The sequence below is a fragment of the Poecilia reticulata genome, chromosome 1 (genome assembly GCF_904066995.2).
Source record: "Poecilia reticulata chromosome 1, P_reticulata-male-v2, whole genome shotgun sequence".
Taxonomy (NCBI): Eukaryota; Metazoa; Chordata; class Actinopteri; order Cyprinodontiformes; family Poeciliidae; genus Poecilia; species Poecilia reticulata.
In genome coordinates this window covers 1,393,861-1,417,708 of record NC_088830.1, presented here as the reverse complement: position 1 = coordinate 1,417,708, position 23,848 = coordinate 1,393,861, and the positions used below count along the sequence as shown (strand labels likewise).

The 23,848-nt window shown below is 40.7% G+C and overlaps 1 protein-coding gene across 2 annotated transcripts in view; it reads left to right on the top strand.

The window, feature by feature from the left end:
- chtf18 (CTF18, chromosome transmission fidelity factor 18 homolog (S. cerevisiae)) overlaps positions 1-23,848 on the top strand; it is a 52,982-nt gene that overhangs the window by 21,175 nt on the left and 7,959 nt on the right. For both annotated transcript variants that reach the window (XM_017304684.2, XM_008405941.3), the window contains exons 18-20: positions 760-890; positions 18,135-18,279; positions 18,374-18,469. In XM_017304684.2, coding sequence (XP_017160173.2) covers positions 760-890; positions 18,135-18,279; positions 18,374-18,469 — 372 coding nt within the window. The remainder of the gene's footprint in view (positions 1-759; positions 891-18,134; positions 18,280-18,373; positions 18,470-23,848) is intronic.

The window sequence follows — 23,848 nt, the reverse complement described above, 5'->3', positions numbered from 1 at the left end:
TTAAAAAACACTACATGATTCATTTTGTAATTGACAGGGCCTCCCATTTCTTTTCTATTTCTGTAAGAAACATGAAATAATTTTTTGTGGGAGGGTCCCCTATCGGTCAAGGGCCCTTGGAATTGTCCTAACTTTTCCCCCCTATATGGCGCCCCTGTTTGTAATACCACCTTTAAGGAGTGAGCATTGTTCTGCAAATTCCGAACTCAACCAATGTACGACTATTCCTGGCAACACCAAGCTGACAGGACGAGGGGAGGCAGAGGACCGGGGTCAGGGGTGGGCTTGTTGGGTCAGGTTTGGAAGCTGCCGATAACTGCTTACACTTCTAGTTTTATTTAGTTTTGATTTTCGGATTTTGAGTTCAGATTTTCAATTCTATTTAAATTTTTATTAGTTCTAGTAATTTGTTTCTTAGTTTAGTTGGTTTTTGAAAATTCTTTGTTTAGTTTTTACTAGTGTCAGTTATAGCTTTAGTGTTCATTTGCAAATGGGTTGCATACCAGGGGAGAGACTGAAAAAAAGTTCTAGATTTGTGGTACATAGAAGTTGAATGCAGACAATGCCCCAATCTTCTCAAAAAAAAAAAGTTTTTTAGTTTTGGTTGAATTGTGCAAGACATGGTCACATGTCTTGCACATGTCTTGGAAGAATGATTGATCATGTTTCAATTCAATACCACAAAAACCTGCCATTTCAATATGTTGATCCTTTTTTGCACTAAACACCTGCTCAATGTGCAGTATTTGCTACTTTTAGGTGAATCCTCAGCTTTTTAGCAGCAGAGAGAAGGAATTGATGCGGGAGCTGATCAACACCATGCTGGCTTACAACCTCTCATACAGGCAGGATCGCACACCTGAGGGGCAGTACACCTTCATGCTGGAGCCGTGAGTACACACACACCTAAACAAACCACCTGCTGCCCACCAGCCAGTGGGGAGGGAAACTTACTGAGCAGATGTGTGAGCTGTTGGGGTGTTGAAGGTCACTGCGGTAGTCCACACTGTGGTTTCTCTGCATAACAGCTTAGAGAATAATCCCTTTATTACCTGGAGTGTGTGTGCGTGCACACAAACACATGGACACACACACATCACAAGGGATTTAATGCCTTGTGGGGACAACTTTCCTGACACATATTATGTTGTGGGGACCCACTGTCTCCACAAGGGGAAATGCTGTTTTTGGGTTGGGGTTTAGGTTTAGGACTAAGGTGTGAGGGTTAAGTATGTAATGGTGAGGGCTAGGGTTGGGGTGTAGAAATGAATGGAAGTCAATGGAAAGTCCCCACAAAGATAGCCTGACAAACATGTGTGTGTGTGTGTGCGTGTGTGTGACCGTTGTTGTGTCAGAACAGGCTCGCAGACGGCAAAGCCTCATTACTGTTGTAGAGTGGGATTGACTAAGAATTGGGCTCAGATGACATATGGCGGAATTCAATGTTTCTGGAGCAGGAATGTGTTAGAACAGTGCTAGATTTGGAGGCTGTATTCATGTTTGGGACTTTTATTCAGTTCCACGTCGTGTTTCAACGATTCCCGAGCCTGTGTGAGGCTAACGGTTTGTCAGGCTGTGATTCTCCAGGCATGCTGCGGCTGGCTGAAGAGCAGCCGGGCGTCCAGGACGGCTCCTTCCTGCAGGCTCGCTGTGATGAGGTGCTGGTCACCAATGACTGGTGCTTGCCCCTGGTGTTGGCTCTGCTGCTGCTGCTCCTGATCTACACCTTCCTGTACCTGCCCTCACTGGCACACCACAACACCACCCTGTGACTGGTAGAGAAGGGCAGTTTGGAAATGAGTGGTTGACATCAAAGGCAGCCTAAATGTTTGGCACAAGTGGACATATGTCATTGGACTGCTCTGGTTTTGGATCTGGAGGGATCATCTTTAATATCCAATATCAATACAAGCCCACATTTTTATATTGGTGCATCCCTAAAGAAAATGTAAGTAAAGTTTGTTAGTTTGCGTTTGGGAAAACTTTAGAATTTGCTAATGTTATTTTCCAGGTCTAGATGAGTATGAACTGGAAGCTTTATTACGACTTATGTTTTTTTTCTTATTTTATGTGTTGTTCTGGCGGTGTGACATTCAGAATTATTGTCTTGAATGCCAAAGTAGGGGACGACTGTAGCTGTGTGGGTAGAGTAGTCATCTTGCAATCAGAAGGTTGTAGGTTTGAGTCCAGCTTCCTCCTACCTCATGTTGATGTGCCTTTGGGCAAGGCATTTAACCCCAAATTGCCTACCGATCTGTGTATCAGTGTATAAATGTGTGAGCGCTTGTGAGTGCGAATGGGTGAATGTGACTAGTGTAAAGCGCTTTGAGTTGTCAAAACTGATTGGAAAAGTGCTATATAAGAAGGATTCGGTGAATGCGCATATGAAACGAGGGGGTTCGGTACCTCAAAAAAGGTTAAGAACCACTGGAATAAAGGCACCAATGTTCACAAAGCAGACCTAATGTTCACCAATGCTTTGTGAACATTGGTGCCGTTAGTCTGGATGCCAAATAAGCAGTAAAATGACCCCCGTTTGTGTAATGATCTACCAGAGAACCTGACCCAGGTAGCACAATACGAGTGACACAACATTAAAACAATGTCAGGCAGAAACATTGAATCTACATTGAAGCCTGACATTGAAACAAAATTGAAAGTGGTCGGTGACTTGCATGTTTAATCAACATTAGGGTTTCAACCATAATTGACACTATATCAATGTTGATTCAACCATCAAATGAATGTGGATCTACATGCACATTTGTGTTGAAAAATACTGGATTATGCATTGGCATTTTAGTCATTAGAATTCGACCACAAACCATTGATTCAATTACATCTTTTCAACATTAGTTAATTGGCTAGAATTGAATGATTGTTTGTTGGTTGATCCACCGTCAGTTGTTGACATTAACCAAAAATCAACTATTCTGACTATAATTCAACGTTCATACCATCGTGTGCTATCTGGAAAGGGCCACACAAAATGTTGTTTTTACAGAGTTTCTGCGTGGGAGTAAAAGGTAGTAAATTAAATTAGCTAAAATTAAGGCCAGTAAAAGGTAACAAAAGGTGGCATGTTTTTCATCACGCCTTAAAATATTCTGAATTTTCCATTGATGCTTATTTCTTGTGGAGAAGCGGATCCCTATTTTGTTGCACTCAGAGCTGAGGTTCTCTGGCGTCTGAACACCGCAGCAACTCAAGTAAGTTAAACAAGGGTGTGACTTTGAGTTGCAATTGATGGGGAACAGTCAGGGGGTGGGTAGGGATAGTGCACCCTAGAAGGCCTTTTTTGTGCAAAGAATGAGGTGAAAACCAAATGTGAATGCCAGGCTGTCTTACTCAAAAACTTAGGATATACAATCTGATGAGGCTTGTCAGATTAATAGTACTTATTGAAAATAAAAACCTTTTAGAATATATTAAACATACTAAGAGATATAAAGATGTAGAAACATTACGTCTTTCACTTGGTGATGGAATTACTAAAAATGAACTTTTTAGTCATATTCTAATTTATGAGATTGTTGTTCTGGCAGCTAAAGGAGGAACAGCTTATCCTGCTCTCTCTCGTCCTTACTGATAACTTTGCCTGTGAATTATTTGCCTGTGAATTATTTTTAAAGTCACAATTTTTATGGTTATATTTACATTATCGACATCATAACTGGATTACTTCAAACCTAAGGACCGGGAGATTTTCTCACTTTTATTTTTACCTCACTTTTCTTCACCTCCAAGTTGAACTAGAGCAAAATGCTCCCCTCCAACCCCTGGGACATTAGCAGTATTCTAGAATGACTTCAGTTTTTAGAAACAAAGATTCAACGGCTGGAGGTGAACTTTGAGATCAACGCTACCTGTGGATATGAAACAACTCTTCCTCAAATCAGCGGAGAGGTCGTACACCCCGCACCAAGCAGCTCACCCTGGATCGCTCAGGGAGCCAAGCCAAAACAAAAGTCTCACACTGCAGATCCCATGAGACGACTAACGGGGAGAACCCCTCACCTGGATGAATCAGCGTGGCCGGCTCTGAGCCGAAACCCACCTTCAACCTCAACACCTGCTCCGCCAAAGAATAGCAAACAAGCAGCTGGAACCAAAACGGCTCCACCGACCCCGCTCGCAAGGATAAAGCGACCAGCCCGAGCCTCAAAACATTCTGACTCCGTGGGAATCCCACTGAAAAACAGATTTTCTGCACTCCAGCCTGAGTCTCTGAGTGAAAACCCACCTTCAAACATCAGCAATGAGGCTAAACCAACGCATCCACCGCACAAAGCTCCGAAGGACAAAGTGACCACCAGGAAAACGAAAGGTATGCCAAGAGTACTTATTGTTGGAGATGAGACAGTAAATGGAATCAGTCATGTTTGCAATCCCAAGAACACGAGAGTGGTTTCTTTTCTTGGTGACACTGTATCTGATTTGACTCGCAAAGTGCTCTCTCTAACCACTGATCAGCCAAACATTGAGACTTTAGTTGTGCATGTTGGAGCCAACAATCTGACAAAGCAAAAATCAGAGATTCTGAAAAAGGACTTTAATATTCTTCTGGACCAGTGGTCCCCAAACTACGGCCCGCGGGCCGGATCCGGCCCACCTCCACATTTGGTCCGGCCCCCTGAACAATTTTTCTTCAACCACCAGGGGGCTCTTTAGCAGGAAGTGTGTCCTGTAAACTGTGGGTGTTTTGTTTTGCATGGCACATTGCTGCCATCTGTTGGACTTTTAGGGAACTGCTTGACTTTTATGTTATTTAATCAGTTGCTAGCGGTAGAGCAGATTTGTTATGTTTGTTATGAACGCCGCATTCCAGGTCGAATTCTTCGAAGCAATGCCTGTAAGTAGCAGCTTATACTTCAAAACGAGCCTAATGTTCATATGTTAAAGTTACTTTCCCTCAATGGAATATATACTAGTCAGTCCCAGTGACCGTTTCACTAACGGTTTTTGCCCATGTGCTTTCTGGGCAAAAATCAATCAAGAAACGCGCAAGTTATGTGGCCCTCACAGGAAAAAGTTTGGGGACCACTGTTCTGGACACTATGGGAAAATTTAAAATGAAGATATTTCTCAGTGGTCCAATTCCATCGCCTCAATGGGGAGACAAAAAACATTCCAGGCTGGACATGATAAACAAATGGCTGATTAAAACCTGCTCTGCCAGCTCAGTGACCTTCATCGATAACTTCTGGATCTACTGGCAGCGCTTTCACCTCTTTGGAAGAGGCGGACGCAATCTTAACAAACACGAAATAAGGCTGCTCACTGCAAACATTTTTCATTTTATCAACAAGAACAACAATGTGACCATCGCTTCAGAAGAACAGGCTTAAGGATGTCTGACTAGGATGGAAGCCTCCGCTTATCAGGAGCAAAGTGTCCCAGAACAAAGTGATAAAACATCTACTGGGGACAGAATGACTGGTTCCGCTCCTCCTTCCCCCCTTCCCCCCTTCGTTTCTGCTCCTACACTCGTACTAATTGAATCAACGCCTCCTACGTACAATTTTTTAAGTGAAAATAGAAAACACAAAAAAGGCGGAGGCGTGGCTTCAATATTTAAGAATACCATAAACTGTAGTAAAATCTCTGGGTAATTTTATGTCTTTTGAATATCTTGGAATTGAGGTAAAAGGCCACAAATGAACTTTCACACTAACTTTATACAAAACCCCAACATATGAGGAAGGTTTCTTTATGGACTTGAATGAACTTCTATCTCTCATATGTATTGATTACGATTGTTTGATTGTTGGTGATTTCAACATTCATGTTGACAACCCCCAAGACCGAGGGGCAAAAAAGCTCTTTAATATATTAGAGTTTTGGTCTAACACAACATGTCAAACAAGCAACACACACTCAAGGACACACACTGGGCCTGGTTATCAGTAAGGGTGTGAATATTTCCAATGTTTCTGTAACTGACGTCGCCCTGTTATCTTTGACAGTTCTTTATCCGTTAACCCACTTGGACAAACAAAGCGTACTTTCACAGAAAACACAGCAGAAACATTTAATCAAATCTACTCTTCTTCCTCACTCTTTTTTTTTTTTTTTTTTTTTTTTAAGATTTCTTGAAAAAATCTTTAAGTGTTTTACTCAGTCAAGAGATGACTGAACACATACATGTGTTCAAAATGAAACAAAGGTAACATTTCATCCTGCTTACCTTTTTTTTTTTTTATACATGTATATATGAACTTACATACACATATACACACAATACCTCTCATTTTGAACACATGATGATCGATACACAGTACAATAATAGAGGCATTGTACAGAAATAAAAGTTCCGAAATTACGATCCAACAGTTTCAGCTCCCCACCCAACCCTCCTCCAACCCTCCAACCAAAAAAGAAAACCAACATTCCCCCCCCCATCTCAGCTCAATGTCAACCTGATAGAAGAGAAAATAAACAAATAAATATGTCATTAATCCGATATGACAACCCATTTTTATAACCAAATCAATATTCAGCTACAGGCACCTTCAGTCGGGCAAAGCCCTCAAGTTGGAAAAATAAGAAAGAAAACATTGCCATTTTTGGTAAAACTTCTGTGTAGACCCTCGAAGGGTGTATTTGATTTTCTCAAGCTTCAAAAAAAACATCATGTCTCTAACCCAGAGAGATATTGAAGGACATTTTTCAGACTTCCAGTGTAGCAGTAAAGTACGTCTAGCCAACAATGATGTAAAAGCTACAACTTCCAATTGAGCAGAACTTAGCACTGAAGTGGGGTTGAGGATACCGAATATGGCGACCAATGGACAAGGTTGCAAATTTACACACAGAACAGAGGACATAATTGTGAAGTAATTGGACCAAAAATTATATAATTTGGGACAAAGAAAGAACATGTGGCCAAGATTGCATGGGGAGCCTTTGCATTTATCACATATATCTACCACATCCGGGTAAATCTGAGAAAGCCTAGATTTAGAGAAATGGATCCTATGTACAACTTTAAATTGGATCAAACTAAGACGAGCACAGGAAGAGGAAGATCGGATTCTATCAATTACGTCCTCCCAGTTATCCTGGGTCAGCTGGATTCCCAACTCCTTTTCCCATGTATTTTTAATTTTGACGCTAGAATTCACTCTCAGCTTTAGAATAAAACTATAAATCTTAGAAGTCGTACCTTTCTGAAGTGGATTGTATGCAACAATCTTTTCCCAGGGCTGTTCAGGGGGCATAGAAGGAAAATTAGGCAAACATTTAGAGACAAAATTCCGAATTTGTAAGTATCGAAACAAATGTGTACCGGGTAAACTGTATTTGGAAGATAAGTCCGCAAAGCTATCAAATACTCCTGATGCATGTAAGTTTCTCAATTGTTTTAAACCTCTGTCATACCAAACAGAAAACGATGGGTCAGAAAGAGATGGAGGAAACAAATGGTTGTTAATCAAGGGGGATAAAGATGAGGCAGCAGCAAACTTAAAGTGCTTTCTAAATTGAAACCAGACTTTCAGCGTATTAAGTACAACTTGATTATTAGTGTAGAGAGAGGGTTTTATAGGTAGCGAAGAAAAAATTAGGCCAGATAGTGAAGACCCATTACACGACGATAGCTCTAATTTACACCAAGGAGAGCTGGATAATTTTAACCAATAATTGATTTTGTGTATGTGAGCAGCCCAATAATATGATTGAAAATCAGGCAATGCAAGCCCGCCACTGAGTCTGCATCTTTACAATAATGTTTTACGAACTCGAGGAGGTTTCCCATTCCAAATAAAGCCATTAATCAACCTGTCTAAGGAATCAAAAAAGATTTTTGGCATAAAAAGAGGAATAGACTGAAATAAAAAAAGAAATTTGGGTAAGACATTCATCTTGACAATATTAATCCTACCCAAAAGGGAGAGGGGAAGATTACCCCAACTCTGGAAATCAGATGCTGTTTTTGTTATGAGAAGCGAAAAGTTAGCAGAGGCAAGGCCAGATAAAGAGCGTGTCACATTTATACCAAGATATTTAAATCCTGTGGGACAGAGTTTGAAAGGGACATCAGATTGTTGAAGACCACCAGAAGTAGTGTTTATAGGGAAGCATTCACTCTTTTCCAAATTCAATTTGTAGCCTGAAAAAGAGCTAAAATTATTTAAGATACTCACGATAGTAGGGACGGAGGTAGTGGGATTAGATACATATAGCAACAGATCATCTGCGTATAGGGACAATTTATATTCTGTTCCATTTCGAAAAATTCCTCTAAAAGAGGGGGATGTACGCAATGCGATGGACAAAGGCTCAATCGCCATAATGAAGAGCAATGGTGATAACGGGCACCCTTGGCGTGTTCCACGCCCAAGAGAGAAATAATCTGAGTATACATCATTCGTGCGGACACTAGCCTTGGGAGATGCATAAAGGAGACGAATCCAAGAAACAAAAGTATCACCAAATCCAAACTTCTTCAAAACCGCGAACAAGTATTCCCACTCCACCCTGTCAAATGCTTTTTCAGCATCAAAGGAAATTACTATTTCGGGTTCGTCCGAAGAATGCTTTGAATAGATAACATTAAAAAGAGTGCGTGTATTAAAAAATAATTGACGCCCCTTGACAAAGCCATTTTGCTCCTCAGATATAACCACTGGGAGCGTCTTCTCCAGCCGAGAAGCTACCAACTTGGCTAGTACCTTTACATCTACATTCAACAGGGACAGTGGTCTGTAAGAACCACATGAAGTTGGGTCCTTGCCTTTTTTGTGAAGTAAAACTATAGTAGCCTGTGTTAATGTTGGAGGTAAAGTCTTACGTCCTAAAGATTCATTAAACAAATCCAGTAATAGTGGTGCCAATTTTTCTATAAACCTTTTATAAAATTCAATGGGAAACCCATCGGGGCCAGGGGCTTTATTTGACTGCAGCGCTTTTATTGAATTTATTACTTCCACAAGGCTGAGTGAAGAATCCATGCTCCTGGCAGTATCCATATCAATAGCAGGAGTTGATACATTTTGAAGAAATTCCTTCATTTTATTATTATCTGTGGGAAATTCTGATGAATATAAAGAAGAATAAAATGATTTAAAAGTGTCATTAATTTCGATGGGGTCGTTTGTAATTACCTGTTGGGTATTTTGAATATTAGGTATTATACGAGAGTTAACTTGACGCCGTAACTGGTGTGCCAGTAACCGGCCAGCTTTGTCACCGTATTCATAGTATGAACCTTTACTGCTCAAAAGTAGCCTCCTTAGTGGAAATTAATTCAATCTCTGATTGAACACCCATACGCTCTTTAAATAATTCTGGTGAAGGATCTGTGGCACATCTTTGATCGAGTTTAGCAATAGCCGTTGCCAGTTCAATAAGCCTTGAGTTATGTCTTTTATTAGACAGAGACGTATATGAAATTATTTGTCCTCTAAGATAAGACTTAAGTGTTTCCCATAACAGTGAATGAGAGGTGGAGTCGTTCTTATTAAACAACAGAAACTCATCAATTGCATTAGAAATAAAGCCGCAAAATTCTTCATCTGCCAGTAAAAGAGAATTAAACCGCCACAAAGGTCGGCTACGTTTGTAAGACGACAACTGAATGTCTAATACTAATGGAGCGTGGTCAGATATTATTATACTCATATAATCAGAGAAAGTTACACATGAATTGAGAGTCTGGTCAATAAAAAAATAATCGATTCTGGAATAAGAGTGATGCACCCCAGAAAAGAGAGAAAATTTTCTACTGGTTGGGTTTCGACATCTCCACGGGTCAATAAGACCATTCTGCCTCATAAAATCAGAAAATGCTTGAGCCATTAAAGATTTAGTTAACTTTCGGGGATTAGATCGGTCTAAATTTGGATCAATTACACAATTTAAGTCTCCCCCTAAAATTAACGAATGCGAATCCAAAAAAGGGAGGCTGCTCAACAATCTATTTGCAAACTCAGCGTCATCAAAGTTTGGAGCATATACATTTACCAAAAGAACCTTTTTCTGCATTAATGTTCCAGCGACTATCACGTATCTACCATATTTATCAGCTATGACATCCGTGGGTGAGAATTGTACTGTTTTACTAATCAAAATGGCTACTCCTCTTGATTTGGAATTAAAATCCGAATGAAAAACCTGATTCATCCAGGAGCAACGTAACCTATTATGATCATTGATACGTAGATGAGTCTCTTGTAGAAACACTACCGAAGGTTTTAACCGCTTGAGGTGGGAAAAGACTTTTGATCTTTTAACAGGGTGACCCATGCCCTTGATATTCCAGCTAATGAAACGAAGAGAAGTGCCTGGTCCTGCCATACCGGGGTCTACAGCGGTATTAATCATTTAACAAAATAAAAAAACAACCATAAAGAGCTGAGATGGTCCTCCCCGCTACCCATGCCCAAAAATAAACCCATGACAAAACAACACCCAAAGTCTCCATGAAAACAGAACAATGGAGATAGCAGTGCTACACACGACAGTTATTCACAATAAAATGTGAACACGGAGATAAAGCAGAGCGAAAAAGCCCGGAAGTGTATTTAACAAAAACCGGCTAATAGTCCCCACCAACCTCCAAATTGAAACATTAGTATGTGCATTATTATACTACTTTAAGATTACTATTATTATCATTATATTGCAACAAGGTTGAAAACCACATAGTCCCCACTTAATGGAGAAAGGTACTACAAAACAATATCAGTATAGATGCACACGAGCATTATTAATTTCTAAACTACACAGGATATAACCAAAACTTTAATTTCCCAGTGATGTAATCTGAGCCTCAGGTCTAAATAAGTTAAGAACTATATATTCACCCAAACTATCTGTGACCAGGGCTCATTAAGAGCGAGTCGGGTTCACTCAGAAATCAGAGTCTGAACGTATTGCTTTGCGTCCTCGGATGCAGTAAACTCCTTTACAACTCCATTGTAAGTAATGCGCAGCTTCGCTGAGTAGAAAAGTCCGTACCTGATGCCTTCGATGCCACAAAGTTGCCGCTTCACCTCGTTGAAGGGCTCGAGCCCGGGCAACCTTAGCAGTGTGATCTGGAAAAATCGATATAGTCGCGGCTCCTACTTTAATCCGCTGGCGCTCCCTGGACCGACGTAAAATGTCCAGACAGTCACTGTAGTAATGAAGTCTGCACACAATTACTCGAGGTCGTTCGCCTGGTTTGGGTTTGGGTTGTAGAGAGCGATGAGACCGGTCCACCAGCGGTTCCTTTTCCAGCCCAAGCGCTTCCTTCAGCAGCGCAGCCACAGCGGTGGGCGAGCAGGAGCCAACGGCCTCCTCCACGCCGATGATCCTGATATTGTTGCGGCGCGATCTTGACTCCAAGTCCTCACACTTGTCTTCCAACATGATGACCTTAGCCGTAAGCCGCTCCAGTGTAGTTTTCATACCAGTAATGTCATCAGTGCACCCCGTGAGCGCCTCCTCCACATCCCCCACCGTAGCCGCTAGCTTAACCAGTTTAGCATCAGTAGCGGCATGGTCACTTGCTAGCTGCTTTTTCACGGCTTGTACCTCGGCTTTAATGGATGATAACGCCTCTCCAAGCACCTCTTGAAGTTCCTTCTTAATGCCAGCGATATCTTCTTTCAAAGATGCCAGTAGTTCAAGCTTGAGGGTGTCGGCGACCGGGTTCATCTGAGTCGGAGCGGTCACAACACATGGGTCTGGCGGCGAAGAAGCCGAGGCCTGCGAGCATGACTTTAGCTGCGTCTGAATAGTTCGAGATTTTCCCCTTCCCGACATTGTTGGTACAAAAAAAAGATATATACGTGAAACCAAAATGCAAAGCAATTGACAGAGACTTGGTTTACAAAGAAAAGCACAGTTGAATAAACATTTTAAACGAAATTGGCAGGAGCTACCAAAAACCACGTCCTACTCCATAGACCGCTCTGCAGCGCCCCTTCCTCACTCTTAAGTTATAGTGACGGAGATAAGTAGCTTTCTTTGCAGATGTCATAAACAAAAACACTAACAACGCTCGAGCTTTATTTGCTACTGTTGACAGGCTTACAAAATCCTCCAATGACGTTGCCACCTGAACTTCAATCTATTGCCGCCTGCAACAAATTTTCCAGTTTCTTTTCAGAGAAAATTCAACAGATCAGAGGATTAATCTGCACATCTACTCCAAAGTCAGTACCAATGCTGTGCCCACACAAAACAAATGCAGGAAAAATGACCCAATTTCAACTACTAAATTATAAAACCCTAGAAGAAATTATAAGTCAATTAAGCTGTCTGGATGTCCTACCCACACATTTCTTTAAGAAAGTCCTGCCTGTCGTTGCTACTGATCTGATCCAAATAGTAACTCATCGCTCTCTTCAGGTGTTTTCCCCAGGCTTTGAAAACAGCAGTTATCAAACCACTGATAAAAAAGAACAATCTAGACAAATCACTACTGCAGAATTACAGGCCGACCTCTGACCTCCCATTCATCAGCAAAATTATTGAAAAAGCTGTTTAAACAATTAAATAACTTCCTAACAATAACAAACTGCTTTGACTCCTTCCAGTCTGGTTTTCGTGCTCACCACAGCACGGAGACGGCCTAGTCAAAGTGTTCAATGATATCCATCTAAATACAGACTGGGAGAACCACAGTGCTGGTTCTGTTGGACCTCAGTGCAGCTTTCGACACTGTTGACCACGACATTTTACTGAATCGACTGGAGAGTTGGGTCGGACTCTCCGGTCTGGTGCTCCACTGGTTTGAATCTTACATAAAGAACAGGGATTTCTTTGTTTCAATCGGAAACTTCTCATCAGAGAGGTCAGAGGTCACATGTGAGGTACCCCAAGGTTAAATCCTAGGACCCCTTCTCTTCAATATTTATATGCTCCCACTGGCTCAGGTTATAACAGGAAATAAGATCAGCTACCATAACTACACGGATGATACACAGCTCTACATCACAATGTCACCAGGTGACCTTTGACCCCATCCAATCACTGAATAGATGCTTAGAACAGATCAATGTGTGGATGTGCTAACACTTTCTCCAGCTGAACAGAAACAAAACTGAAGTTATTATCTTTGGACCTAAAGATGAGCAAACCAGAATCAATGCACAGCTTCAGTTATTACAACTAAAAACCAGCGATCAGCCCGAAACCTGGGAGTAGTGATGGACTCTGACCTGAACCTTCAGAGCCACATTAAGACAGTCACAAAGTCGGCCTTCTATCACCTGAAGAACATCTCCAGGATTAGAGGACTGATGTCTCAGCACGATCTAGAGAAATTCATCCATGCGTTTATCTTTAGCCGCATTGATTACTGCAACAGCGTCTTCACAGGTCTGACTAATAAATCAATCAAACAGCTGCAGCTGATCCAGAAGCTGCTGCTGCTGTTCTGACTAAAACCAGGAAGATAGAGACATAACACCAGTTTTAAAGTCCCTACACTGGCTCCCTGTAGCTCAGAGAATAGACTTTAAAATACTGTTAGTTTATAAATCACTGAACGGTTTAGCACCACAATACCTTAAAGATCTGTTATTGCTGTACCAACTGTCTAGACTAGCGGTTCTCAACGTGGGCGATACCGCACTATTTCCAGATAAAAGGTAAAATAATATTGTTGAAGTGTCATGGGTTTGCTGAAACCATATCTAATACTGAGAATAAATATATCTTACAGACCATAACAGCAAAGAACTTATCACTTATTTATGTTTTTAATTAGATTTGATATATTTATTTCTTCAATATTATTTTTTAGAGATGTGCCGATCAGGTTTTTTCCTGCCGATACCGATCACCCATGAGGGCCGATCACCGATACCGATCACATAATTATTATTATTATTATTTTTTTAATCATAAGCACTACTGGTTACATTATGTGGAAAAAGTAACCATGAATTCACCTTCATTTCAGACAAAAACTTGTTTTTAATAACTTTTTCCAAGAAGAAAACTAAACAAAACAGACATTCTGCAGATTGTACTATCAGTAATACTATCTTTAACAGCCAAAAAAATTCAAGTATAAAACTTAACATTCAAAGGCAAATCAGGATCCATTACAATAAACAATCCTGAGTTACTGAATGAAAACTTCCTGATAGCATGGCGGCTAGCTGATTACTGCTAGTTCTGAGTGGCTGTTTCTGACTGAGTGGAGTAATTATGCAGAGCAGGGAGGAGATCAATAATTTTTTTAGAGATTATCTGTCTCATGTTAGGACAGCGAAAGTTTTAATACGTATGTAAAATGTATTTTTTTAGGTTAGATGCTGCAGCTTTAAGCAGAGGTTCAGTGTGAGAGTCACTACCAGGTGGAGCAGAAGCGGCGCTCTGTCTATGAAATATTACTACCTGTAGCGCGTAGCAGCGGTTCAACAGCGAGAGCAGAACCAGCGTCTTACATCGCAGCTCCAAGACTTAAATAATTTTGCGGGTTATTTGTTTAGCTTTCTGACCGTCATGCTAATCTGGGTGAGTGTTTGTAGCTGTGCTGCTTTACCTGCTATCTGATCCTCCATATGTCTTTTTTACTGCAGTGAGCCTCGATGTAGCCAAACTCCGTCAAGTATGGCATTGTTTTTATGTCGTATTAGCTTCGCTGTGTTGATGCATTTTGAGGATTTGTTGCTGCGCGTTTGCGCAGAGTGAAGGAAAGAGGAGACCAGCAGGATAGGCAGGCATCTAAATGAGATGCAGGTGATCGGTATCGGTAACAAGAGCCAATGAACGCCGATCACCAATCATGCACTTTTTCACGAAAATCGGCCTGATTATGATTGGTGACCGATCGATCGGCACACCTCTATTATTTTTCATGTCAGTGTTAATGTCATGAGGCTGATGACTCCATGACACTTGCAATGGACTATTCCCATGGCTTTTTTGTTCTCTGGGAAATTATTTTTGATAATAAATACAGAAACAAGCAAAAAAATCAAAACATCTACAATAGTGATAGTAATAATAATAAAATAATGGTCAGTGCAAAGTAGCCTACAAATTCTTTGGTGGGGGGCGGTGAGGGACCTGGATAAAGGCTAGAGGGGCGCTGGCCCAAAAATGTTGAGAAACACTGGTCTAGACCCCTCAGATCTTCTGGTTCTGGTTCTGCTATGCATCCCCAGAACCAGAACCAAACGAGAAGAAGCAGCATTCAGTTTCTATGCACCATAGATTTGGAACAAACTTCCAGAAAACTGTAAAACAGCTGAAACATTGGGTGCCTTTAAATCTCAACTTAAAACCCACCTGTTTAGAGTTGCTTATGGCTAAATTAGGGTTAGAGTGGGTTTTGATGTCTCTGATGTTTTTACCTTTTTAATCTTTTTTTTTTAATCTCTTTAATGTTTTTATCTTTACTTTTTAATTTCTTTTTATTTCTCTTTCTCACTGTTTCCGTTTTAATGATGTAAAGCCCCCCGGAAACGTCCCAGTTAAACGACGATAACTGAAGTCCTACGGGGTTTAGAGTCCCAGTTGACGGCGTTCAACTAAAAGCCTAGAGGTTGGAGTCCTTGTCAAACGGTGTTTTTGACTAAAGTCCCAGAGTGTTAGAGTCTCAGTTAAACAACGTTTAACTGAAGTCCTAAAAGGGGCACGGGTTTTAATGTTTTTATCTTTATTTTTTTAAATCTCTTTCTCACTGTTTATTCTGTTTTTATTTTAATTATGTAAAGCACTTTGAAATGCCTTGCTGTTAAAATGTGCTATACAAATAAAATTTGATTGATTGATTGATTATGGAATGAGTCTGTATATTGGCTCAATGCTTGCCTGCAGTTGAAAACAGTTACAAAATTGAGCCCCGCCTCACCACAAGATGCCACCCTGGGCAGTTGCCCATGTTCCCCATATCAAAAAAACGCCACTGCAAGTCACATCTTTGTCTCTGCTCGTCAAGACTTTGAGTAGAACGTTTTGGGGTTGGTTGGGGCAGTTGGGTTGTAGACTGACCGTTAACACATTCAGTTCAAATTAAAAAATACTTTAATAATCCCAAAGGCAAATTAAATAATATATATGGTATATATAATATAGCAACATATATATTATAAAATAATATATTACTGGATTCCAATCCAAGATGAGCAGGAATCTGTCACAAAAATGATTGTAGTCTCCAAACTTTGACTCCTATGCTCTATAAAATATTTCATCCTATTTGATGATTGCTTTGAAATCACCATGTTCTATGAACAAATGATGCAACTACAGGGACGAAGAAACAGAGGAGAACAACTTAAAACCATTCTGGTAGCCTAACGTCACGCAGATCCGTTGTCATGACAACCGACAGACAACATTTCCAGGAGTCAGGCTTGATTTTTATTTTAAAATTGTTAAGAAGTAATTGCCTGAATGCTCGTGGTGGTTAATTAGCTAATTTAAATGCCTGCTCCACTGATAATCTCACACAGTAGATGTTTGGATCGCCTTATTTTTGTACAAACTGAACCGAAATACACCGAACTGCGCAGCATGGGTAAGCTACGTTAAGTTTGTCAAAGTTAAGCTGCAGCATAACTACCCTACTCCCCACTTTTTATATTTTTAACTAAAGCTTTTTACTGACCTGTAAAATATGATTCCCCTGGACCTTGTTATCTTGCTCTTGTAGTGTTTTCAATTAATATCAAAACTTTGCATCCCCTTCTCAGATTCTTTGCTTCATTGTGTCATTTCCCCGACCACCGATATTCCTGACTGAATCAGGGATTCCCCCAGAAAACTTAAGCCCGGTGGTCAGGGCGTCAAGTCGGGGCGTCAAGTCGGTCCACCGGCGGTCCACCGTGTTTTTGTATTAAAAGATGTTAAGTTGACAGGAAATGTCAACTTAACATTTCCTGCAAATAATTACACATATAATTACACAGTATTACATTTAATTACACAGTATTTATATATAATATAAATACTGTATAATTACACAGTATTACTGTGTAATTACTTTACAAGTATTACTGTGTAATCGAGGTTGCCATTTGCTTGTGGTATTCCCAGGTATTTGTAACTGTGCTCTATATCTGCTATTGTTCCTCCTGGGACTGAGACCCCTTCTGTGTGGGCGACCTTCCCTCTCTTTGTAACCATCCGACCACACTTGTCTAGTCCGAATGACATCCCAATGTCAGTGCTGTAGATCCTGGTGGTGTGGATCAGTGAGTCGATGTCTCGCTCGCTCTTGGCGTACAGCTTGATGTCATCCATGTAGAGGAGGTGACTGATCGTGGCCCCATTCTTGAGTCGGTATCCGTAGCCAGTCTTGTTGATGATTTGGCTGAGGGGGTTCAGGTCTATGCAGAACAGCAGTGGGGACAGAGCATCTCCTTGGTATATCCCACATTTGATAGACACTTGTGCAAGTGGTTTGCAGTTGGCTTCAAGGGTGGTTTTCCACAGCCCCATCGAGTTTGCAATGAAGGTTCTTAGAGTCCTATTGATGTTGTACATCTCTAAGCATTCAATGATCCAAGTGTGTGGCATTGAGTCATAGGCTTTCTTGTAATCAATCCAAGCAGTGCACAGGTTGGTGTGTCGGGTTTTGCAGTCTCGGGCGACTGTGTGGTCTACAAGGAGTTGGTGTTTGGCTCCTCTGCTATTTATGCCTATGCCCTTCTGTGCCTTGCTCATGTATTTATCCATGTGCCCGCTTATTTTAGCCGCTATGATGCCTGACAAGAGCTTCCATGTTGTAGAGAGACAGGTTATTGGCCGATAGTTGGATGGGGCTGAACCCTTCGAGGGATCCTTCTGGCTGAAAAACGTGCAGGGTACAGAGGGCACTAATATGGGAAGTGAAGGAGCCCCTACCGCATCAAACCAAGATAGGAATAATAGAAAGTTGGCCACTCTGAGGTAAAAAAAAAAAAAAAAACCAACAAAAAATAGCTTCCAGTCCAGGGGGTGCATGGCTGACTGAGTGCCCACTGAGTGCACTCAGTTTCATGAGTGCACTCATGAAACTGCCCTCATGAGTTTGAATGAAGCAATCAGATAGAACCCTGTGGTAAATAAGCCAGTTTCAACATTTTGTTAGATTTTTTGTTTTATATCAACTCTGCAGACAAGACCAGATCACTATTCAACAGTTAAGTTGGAGTAGTTTGTGTTCAGCTGCTTGCCATCACATGTTAAGTTTGTTGTGTGTGCAGGCATGTGGAGGAGGTGGTGAGGTTTCCGGGCCTGCCGCCGCGTCGCCAGCTGACTTATCAGGCCAAACAGACCATCAGCAGAGAAATGGAGCAGGAGAAGATGAGGAGAGCTGAGCAGATGATGCTTCAGAGGAACCCTGCTACGGTTAGATGCCACCGCCCGTTTAGTCACAACAAAGCTGACTGTGTATGAAACTGTACTTATAATTTGTGATATGCTGCATATGTTTGTTGTGAAGAAAGAGGAAGAAAAAAGGAGTGCAGGGCCGAAACCGACCAAGAACCATCAGCAGAGGTTGGAGAACATTGTGAAACAGACAACAGTGGAGACCAGGGTGAGGTGCACAAAAACACCTTCTTTCCAGCGAATGTGTGCTTTATGTGTCGACAGTTAAAGTTCAGAAAGCAAAAACCAGTTTATTTCTACAGCACTTAAAAAGAACTTGCTTAACCAAAGTTCTGTACAACACTGAAGACACAAATAATAATAAAAGGACAAAGAAAAAACTAAATAAAGCATATGACAGACTGTAGTGAATAAAACGGAAAGAAAAGTACCAACTCCCACTGTAGAAGCTTAAATTCAATTTTAGTTCATTCAGACCTTAAGAATAAATGAAGTTTATATTTGTTATGATAATTTGTTTATTAGGATAACAGGGTTTCCCCCAGAAAACATAAGCCCTGTGGTCGGGGCGTCGGGTCGGTCCACCGGCGGTCCACCGTGTTTTTGTATTAAAAGATGTTAAGTTGACAGGAAATGTAAAAGTACTACTGTGTAATTATATGTTACGGGAAAAGATCTCCAGTGAAATGCTATTTAAATCCACAATTGGTCTAAAAACAACAAATTTGCACTTCTGTTTAATCCAAATTAAGTCAGTGGCTCCATCAGGCCCCGAAGGGCTTCAGGGGCCCCATAAATGCTAATAATTTAAAACAGACCACAGATACATAAATGTAACGCTTGTTCATTGAGATTATTGTTAAATTTTATTCAATTGTTTAACATTTTATATACAAGATTTTAAGGAGCTGGCAAGTTTACTTAGTAAAACTTCAAAGAACAATATTCATAGTTAGATTGTTTTGTAACCGTAGCAACAATCTGATGATGTGAGTTTAATCTTTGAATTTACAAATACAAATGAGTAAACTGCGATAATAACTTATTGCTTTTTAGGCTGGCCAATTAAACTATTCCCTTCTCCCATTTTTCACTAAATCTAACACAGAACCTGTTAGAGGTGCTGATATTTTTTAGCAACAAAAGGGGCCCCTAAGTCAGATTCTGCTCCAGGCCTCATACAGCCTTGGACCGGCCCTGCATGATGAGGTAATCTGCTGCACTACGCAGAGATGCCCAACAAACGGGAGATTTCATTCAATGCTGCTAATGTGGCTTGAGTAGTTCTTCCATTTCGTGTCTTGAGTTTTTAATAAGCGTCACAGAAACTATTCTGGTTGGTCGAGTTTATGGGACGAGTTTCTCAGATCTCCGTGTGGCCGCGCATATTAACTCTAAGTAGACAACGCATTTGATATGGTTTGATGCATCGTGTAACCGGAAAAATAATAATAAAACAATATAAAATGAGCGTGATGCGTGACTCCGAGAAGAGCGCGAAAGCTCCTCAGCGGGCTGAACCTGCATGATGAGGTTAGCGCTGCTCGTTATCCACTAACGCTCCGGCCAACCGGGACCATAAACTTTACAGGGAAGACGGACACAGAGCCACAGGCTGGGCAGCGCGTTGAGATGGAAACACCGCATATAATTGTTCGTTCACAAAGATAAATCATTCTCACCGCTCCACTACGCGACCTCTGAATTCGCTACAAGTTATTCCTGCGGTTCACATTGAGCTGCGCAACCAGAGCTAACGCGGCGGGCTTTAAACTCTTACCCAGAGTTCTCCAAAGGATCAGAATTCCTCACAGTAGGTTGATGTAAATATCCATACAGGTCAGTCTGTGTCCAGTTTGAGTGAAAGGAGGCGCGCGAGCCGCGCTGAAGTAAAGCAGCAGCAGCGCGCGATTCAAAGCGCAGAGGCGCCAGCTGTGCGCTGATTGGTCCGCGCGCTGCTGGCTTTAAATGCATAAACTATAAACCTATCTATTATAAACCTATCCTTTAGGAATAAATCTGTTCTGCTAGTGAAATGCTAAGAGATAAGGAGACGCTTGCAGCCCAGCTTTAAAAAAAAAAAGAAAAAACAATTAAATTAAAAAAAAAAAAAAATTATTTTCCTAGAAGCGTAAACAGCAACGCTTAGCTTGGCGGCATGGCTAGTAAAGCATGGCGGGCCGCCAGGCTTATAATACACTGGGGGAAACCCTGAATAAAAATTATTACTAGTTAAACTTCTAATGCATACAAATGTGTTAATTAGACTACTAAGGCGTTCTAGTAAATGTACATATCTGTTTGCATTTAAGGGTGTGGCTAGAGAGTTAGGGTTAGTTTTATTCTTTATTCTTTTTGCATAAAAGTAACATTTGTATTATTTTTATTTTTGAAGTAAACCGTTTAACTTTATGAGGATCCAGTCTGTTTTTTTTTTTGTCATTTCAACATCAAGTGGACAGAAGGAGAAATACGGAGAGTGTCAAGCTGATGGCTTCATTATTTAGAAATCTACAATAGTCAAAAAACACTTGCTCCACGTACTAGATGGGCTTTGCCTAGCTATTTCACAAAAAGCCCATGTCACAGAGTACCTGGTGAAGAACCATAAGTCATAATTTCTTCCAGATCTCACCATACCAATATTTAATGGAGAACTGTTGGAATGCAGATCTTTTATTGAAGCCATTGAACATGGAATCGAGAGTTGTACCGGTAATGATCGTGATCAACTTCAGTTTTTGCTACACAACACAAGTAGACAACCACATGAGTTGGTTGAGAGCTGCATTCATATGGAATCCTCAGCAGGATATATTAAAGCTAGACCAGTGTTTTTCAACCACTGTTAGTGAGTGATCATCAGGTGTGCCGTGGAAATTATCCAATTTCACCTAACGTATTTTCCGGGCTATAAGCCACTACTTTTTTCCTAAGGTTTGAACCATGTGGCTTGTCCTAGTGCGGCTTTTCTGTGGATTTTTCTTCAACCACCAGGGGGCCCTTTAGCAGGAAGTGAATCATACGAAGTCAAAATTGTAAATCAAAGAAGAAAGCGCTAATTTTGATTTTTAGAACAAGCACGTTTGGAGAAATGTTTTCAAACTCATATGATGCAGCTTTTAAGTTGAGTGCTATCGATCTGGCAGTACAGGAGGGAAATGGAGCCACTGCAGGTAAGCTCTGGTGAACAAAACCGTGGTTCGGCTTTGGAGACAGAAGGCTGCGGCCTTAATATATCCAGCAGATTTATTAGGACGCAACCCTCTGCTGGGTCCTTATGGAAAATCGAGAGCAACAGAGATACCAGCGGCTTATAGCCCGGTGCAGTTTATGTACACTCCTGATCAAAATCTTAAGACCAGTCAGTCAAAAATTGCAAGAATTTGCACTATTGGAAAAGGAAAAAATCAGTGCAAGATACAAGAACTTTTGAGCAGGGAATTTTCTGAAAACTGCATTTAGATACAAACATGATTTTTTCAGCTGATCAAAAGTTTAAGACCATAGTCTTTAAAAGCCAAAAGCTGTGCAAAAATCTGGATTCCATGTCATTTTCTGTCAAGTCTTTACACTGTCAAGACCTCCTGATTGGCAAAAACAGAAAAGCTCACTGACTTTGAACGTGGTAGGATTGTTGAGCTGCATAAGCAAAGCCTCTCACAATGTACCATCGCTGCTGAGGTTGGACGCAGAAAGACAGTCATTTTGCATTTTTTAAATGATCCTGAGGGTTATGGAACAAAAAAGTCAAGTGGTAGACCCAAAAAAATGTCACCAGCTCTGAGCCGCAGGATCCGATTGGCTGTCCGTCAAGACACGGGATGATCCTCCACCCAAATGAAGGCCATTACTGCTGACTGCAGCCCAATAACCATCAGACGGCATTTGCGAGAGAAGGGCTTCAGAAACAAAAAACGTCTTCAAAGGCCACGTCTTCAACGCCACAAAATTGCCCGTTTGGACTTTGCAAGGGTGCACCAAACATGGGACATTGAAAGGTGGAAGAAAGTTATCTTCTCTGATGAGAAAATTTTAACCTCGATGGTCCTGATGGCTTCCAACGTTACTGGCATAACAAGGAGATCCCACCTGAGATGTTTTCTACACGGCACAGTGGTGGGGGCGCCATCATGATTTGGGGTGCGTTTTCCTTCAATGGAACAGCTTCAGGTTGTGCAGGGGCATCAAACAGCAGCTGGCTATGTGGAGATGTTGCAGCGGGCATCCCTCATAACTGAGGGCCCTCGTCTGTGTGGTAATGATTGGGTTTTTCAACAGGACAATGCTGCAGTTCACAAAGCCTGCCTGACAAAGGAGATCTTCCAAGAGAATAACATCACTCTTTTGGACCGTCCTGCATGTTCTCCGGATCTAAACCCAATTGAGAACATTTGGGGATGGATGGCAAGGGAAGTTTAAAAATGGACATCAGTTCCAGACAGTGGATGGAACCGAAGCCATCTTCAACTTTCCCACTAGCCTCCTGGACACACTGGCATCAAGCCTAAACGATTGTTTGAAGTCATCAACAAGATGGTGGAGCTACTCATTACTGAGTCCTTTTTATTGACACTTTGATTTCTGTTTGGGGGGTTTTCGGGTTTTTTTGAGCTATGGTCTTAAACTTTTGATCAACTGAAAAAAATCACGTTTGAGTGTAAATGCAGTTTTTAATAAATTCCCCTCAAAAGTTTGTGTCTCTTACGCTGATTTCTTCTTTTAACATTGTGAAGCTCTACTTAGAACCTTCTTAAGATTCAATAGTGCAAAATGCAAATTCTTGCAGTTTTTTAACTGGTCTTAATATTTTGATCAGGAGTGTACGTTTCCAGTTTTTTTTTTTTTTTTTTTGAAGGTACGGCTTATAGTATGGTGCGCTCTATAATCTGGAAAATAAGGTAATTGATCTTAAAAGATTTTTTGAAACTGAATTAATTATCTGCAAATAATGCCATTTTCGAGTGTCTGCTATAGTAGTGTTATGTCATTTTCTTACCACTAGATGGCAGTAGGTACAGAGCATTTTACATTAAAACAAGAGAATTAGTGATGCATGAATGTTACAGGTACATAATATAAGGATAGATGCCTCATGGACCGCCCTCTTCTATTGTTGCTGACGAGCTTTAGAGCGGCCATCTTGGAGCTCAGCGTTATGTGTTTAGCGGCACAGTGACGTATCAGCGCATTTAATCAATCATAACACGCTTTTTTGTTACTGGAAACCATATTCAAACATCTATCAAAGCTACATTTATAAACAATTGTATTATTTAAGTATGTTTTTAATACATAGTTCAGCATATTTAAATATGCTTAGTGGCTATAACAGTAGAATAGGAATGGAATATTCTGATATTGATGTATGATGAGCATATTACAAAGCACACAGCCGTTCATAATTTATTTAATAAATTATTTAGTATTATCAATACATATTTATAACTATACAAACACAAATAAATAATAATTAATAATGGCACAAATAAATAATGATTAATACTGAATAATATATATTGGACACATGTTTATATGTATGTATGTATATACATACATATATATATATATATGTTTTCCAGCCGAC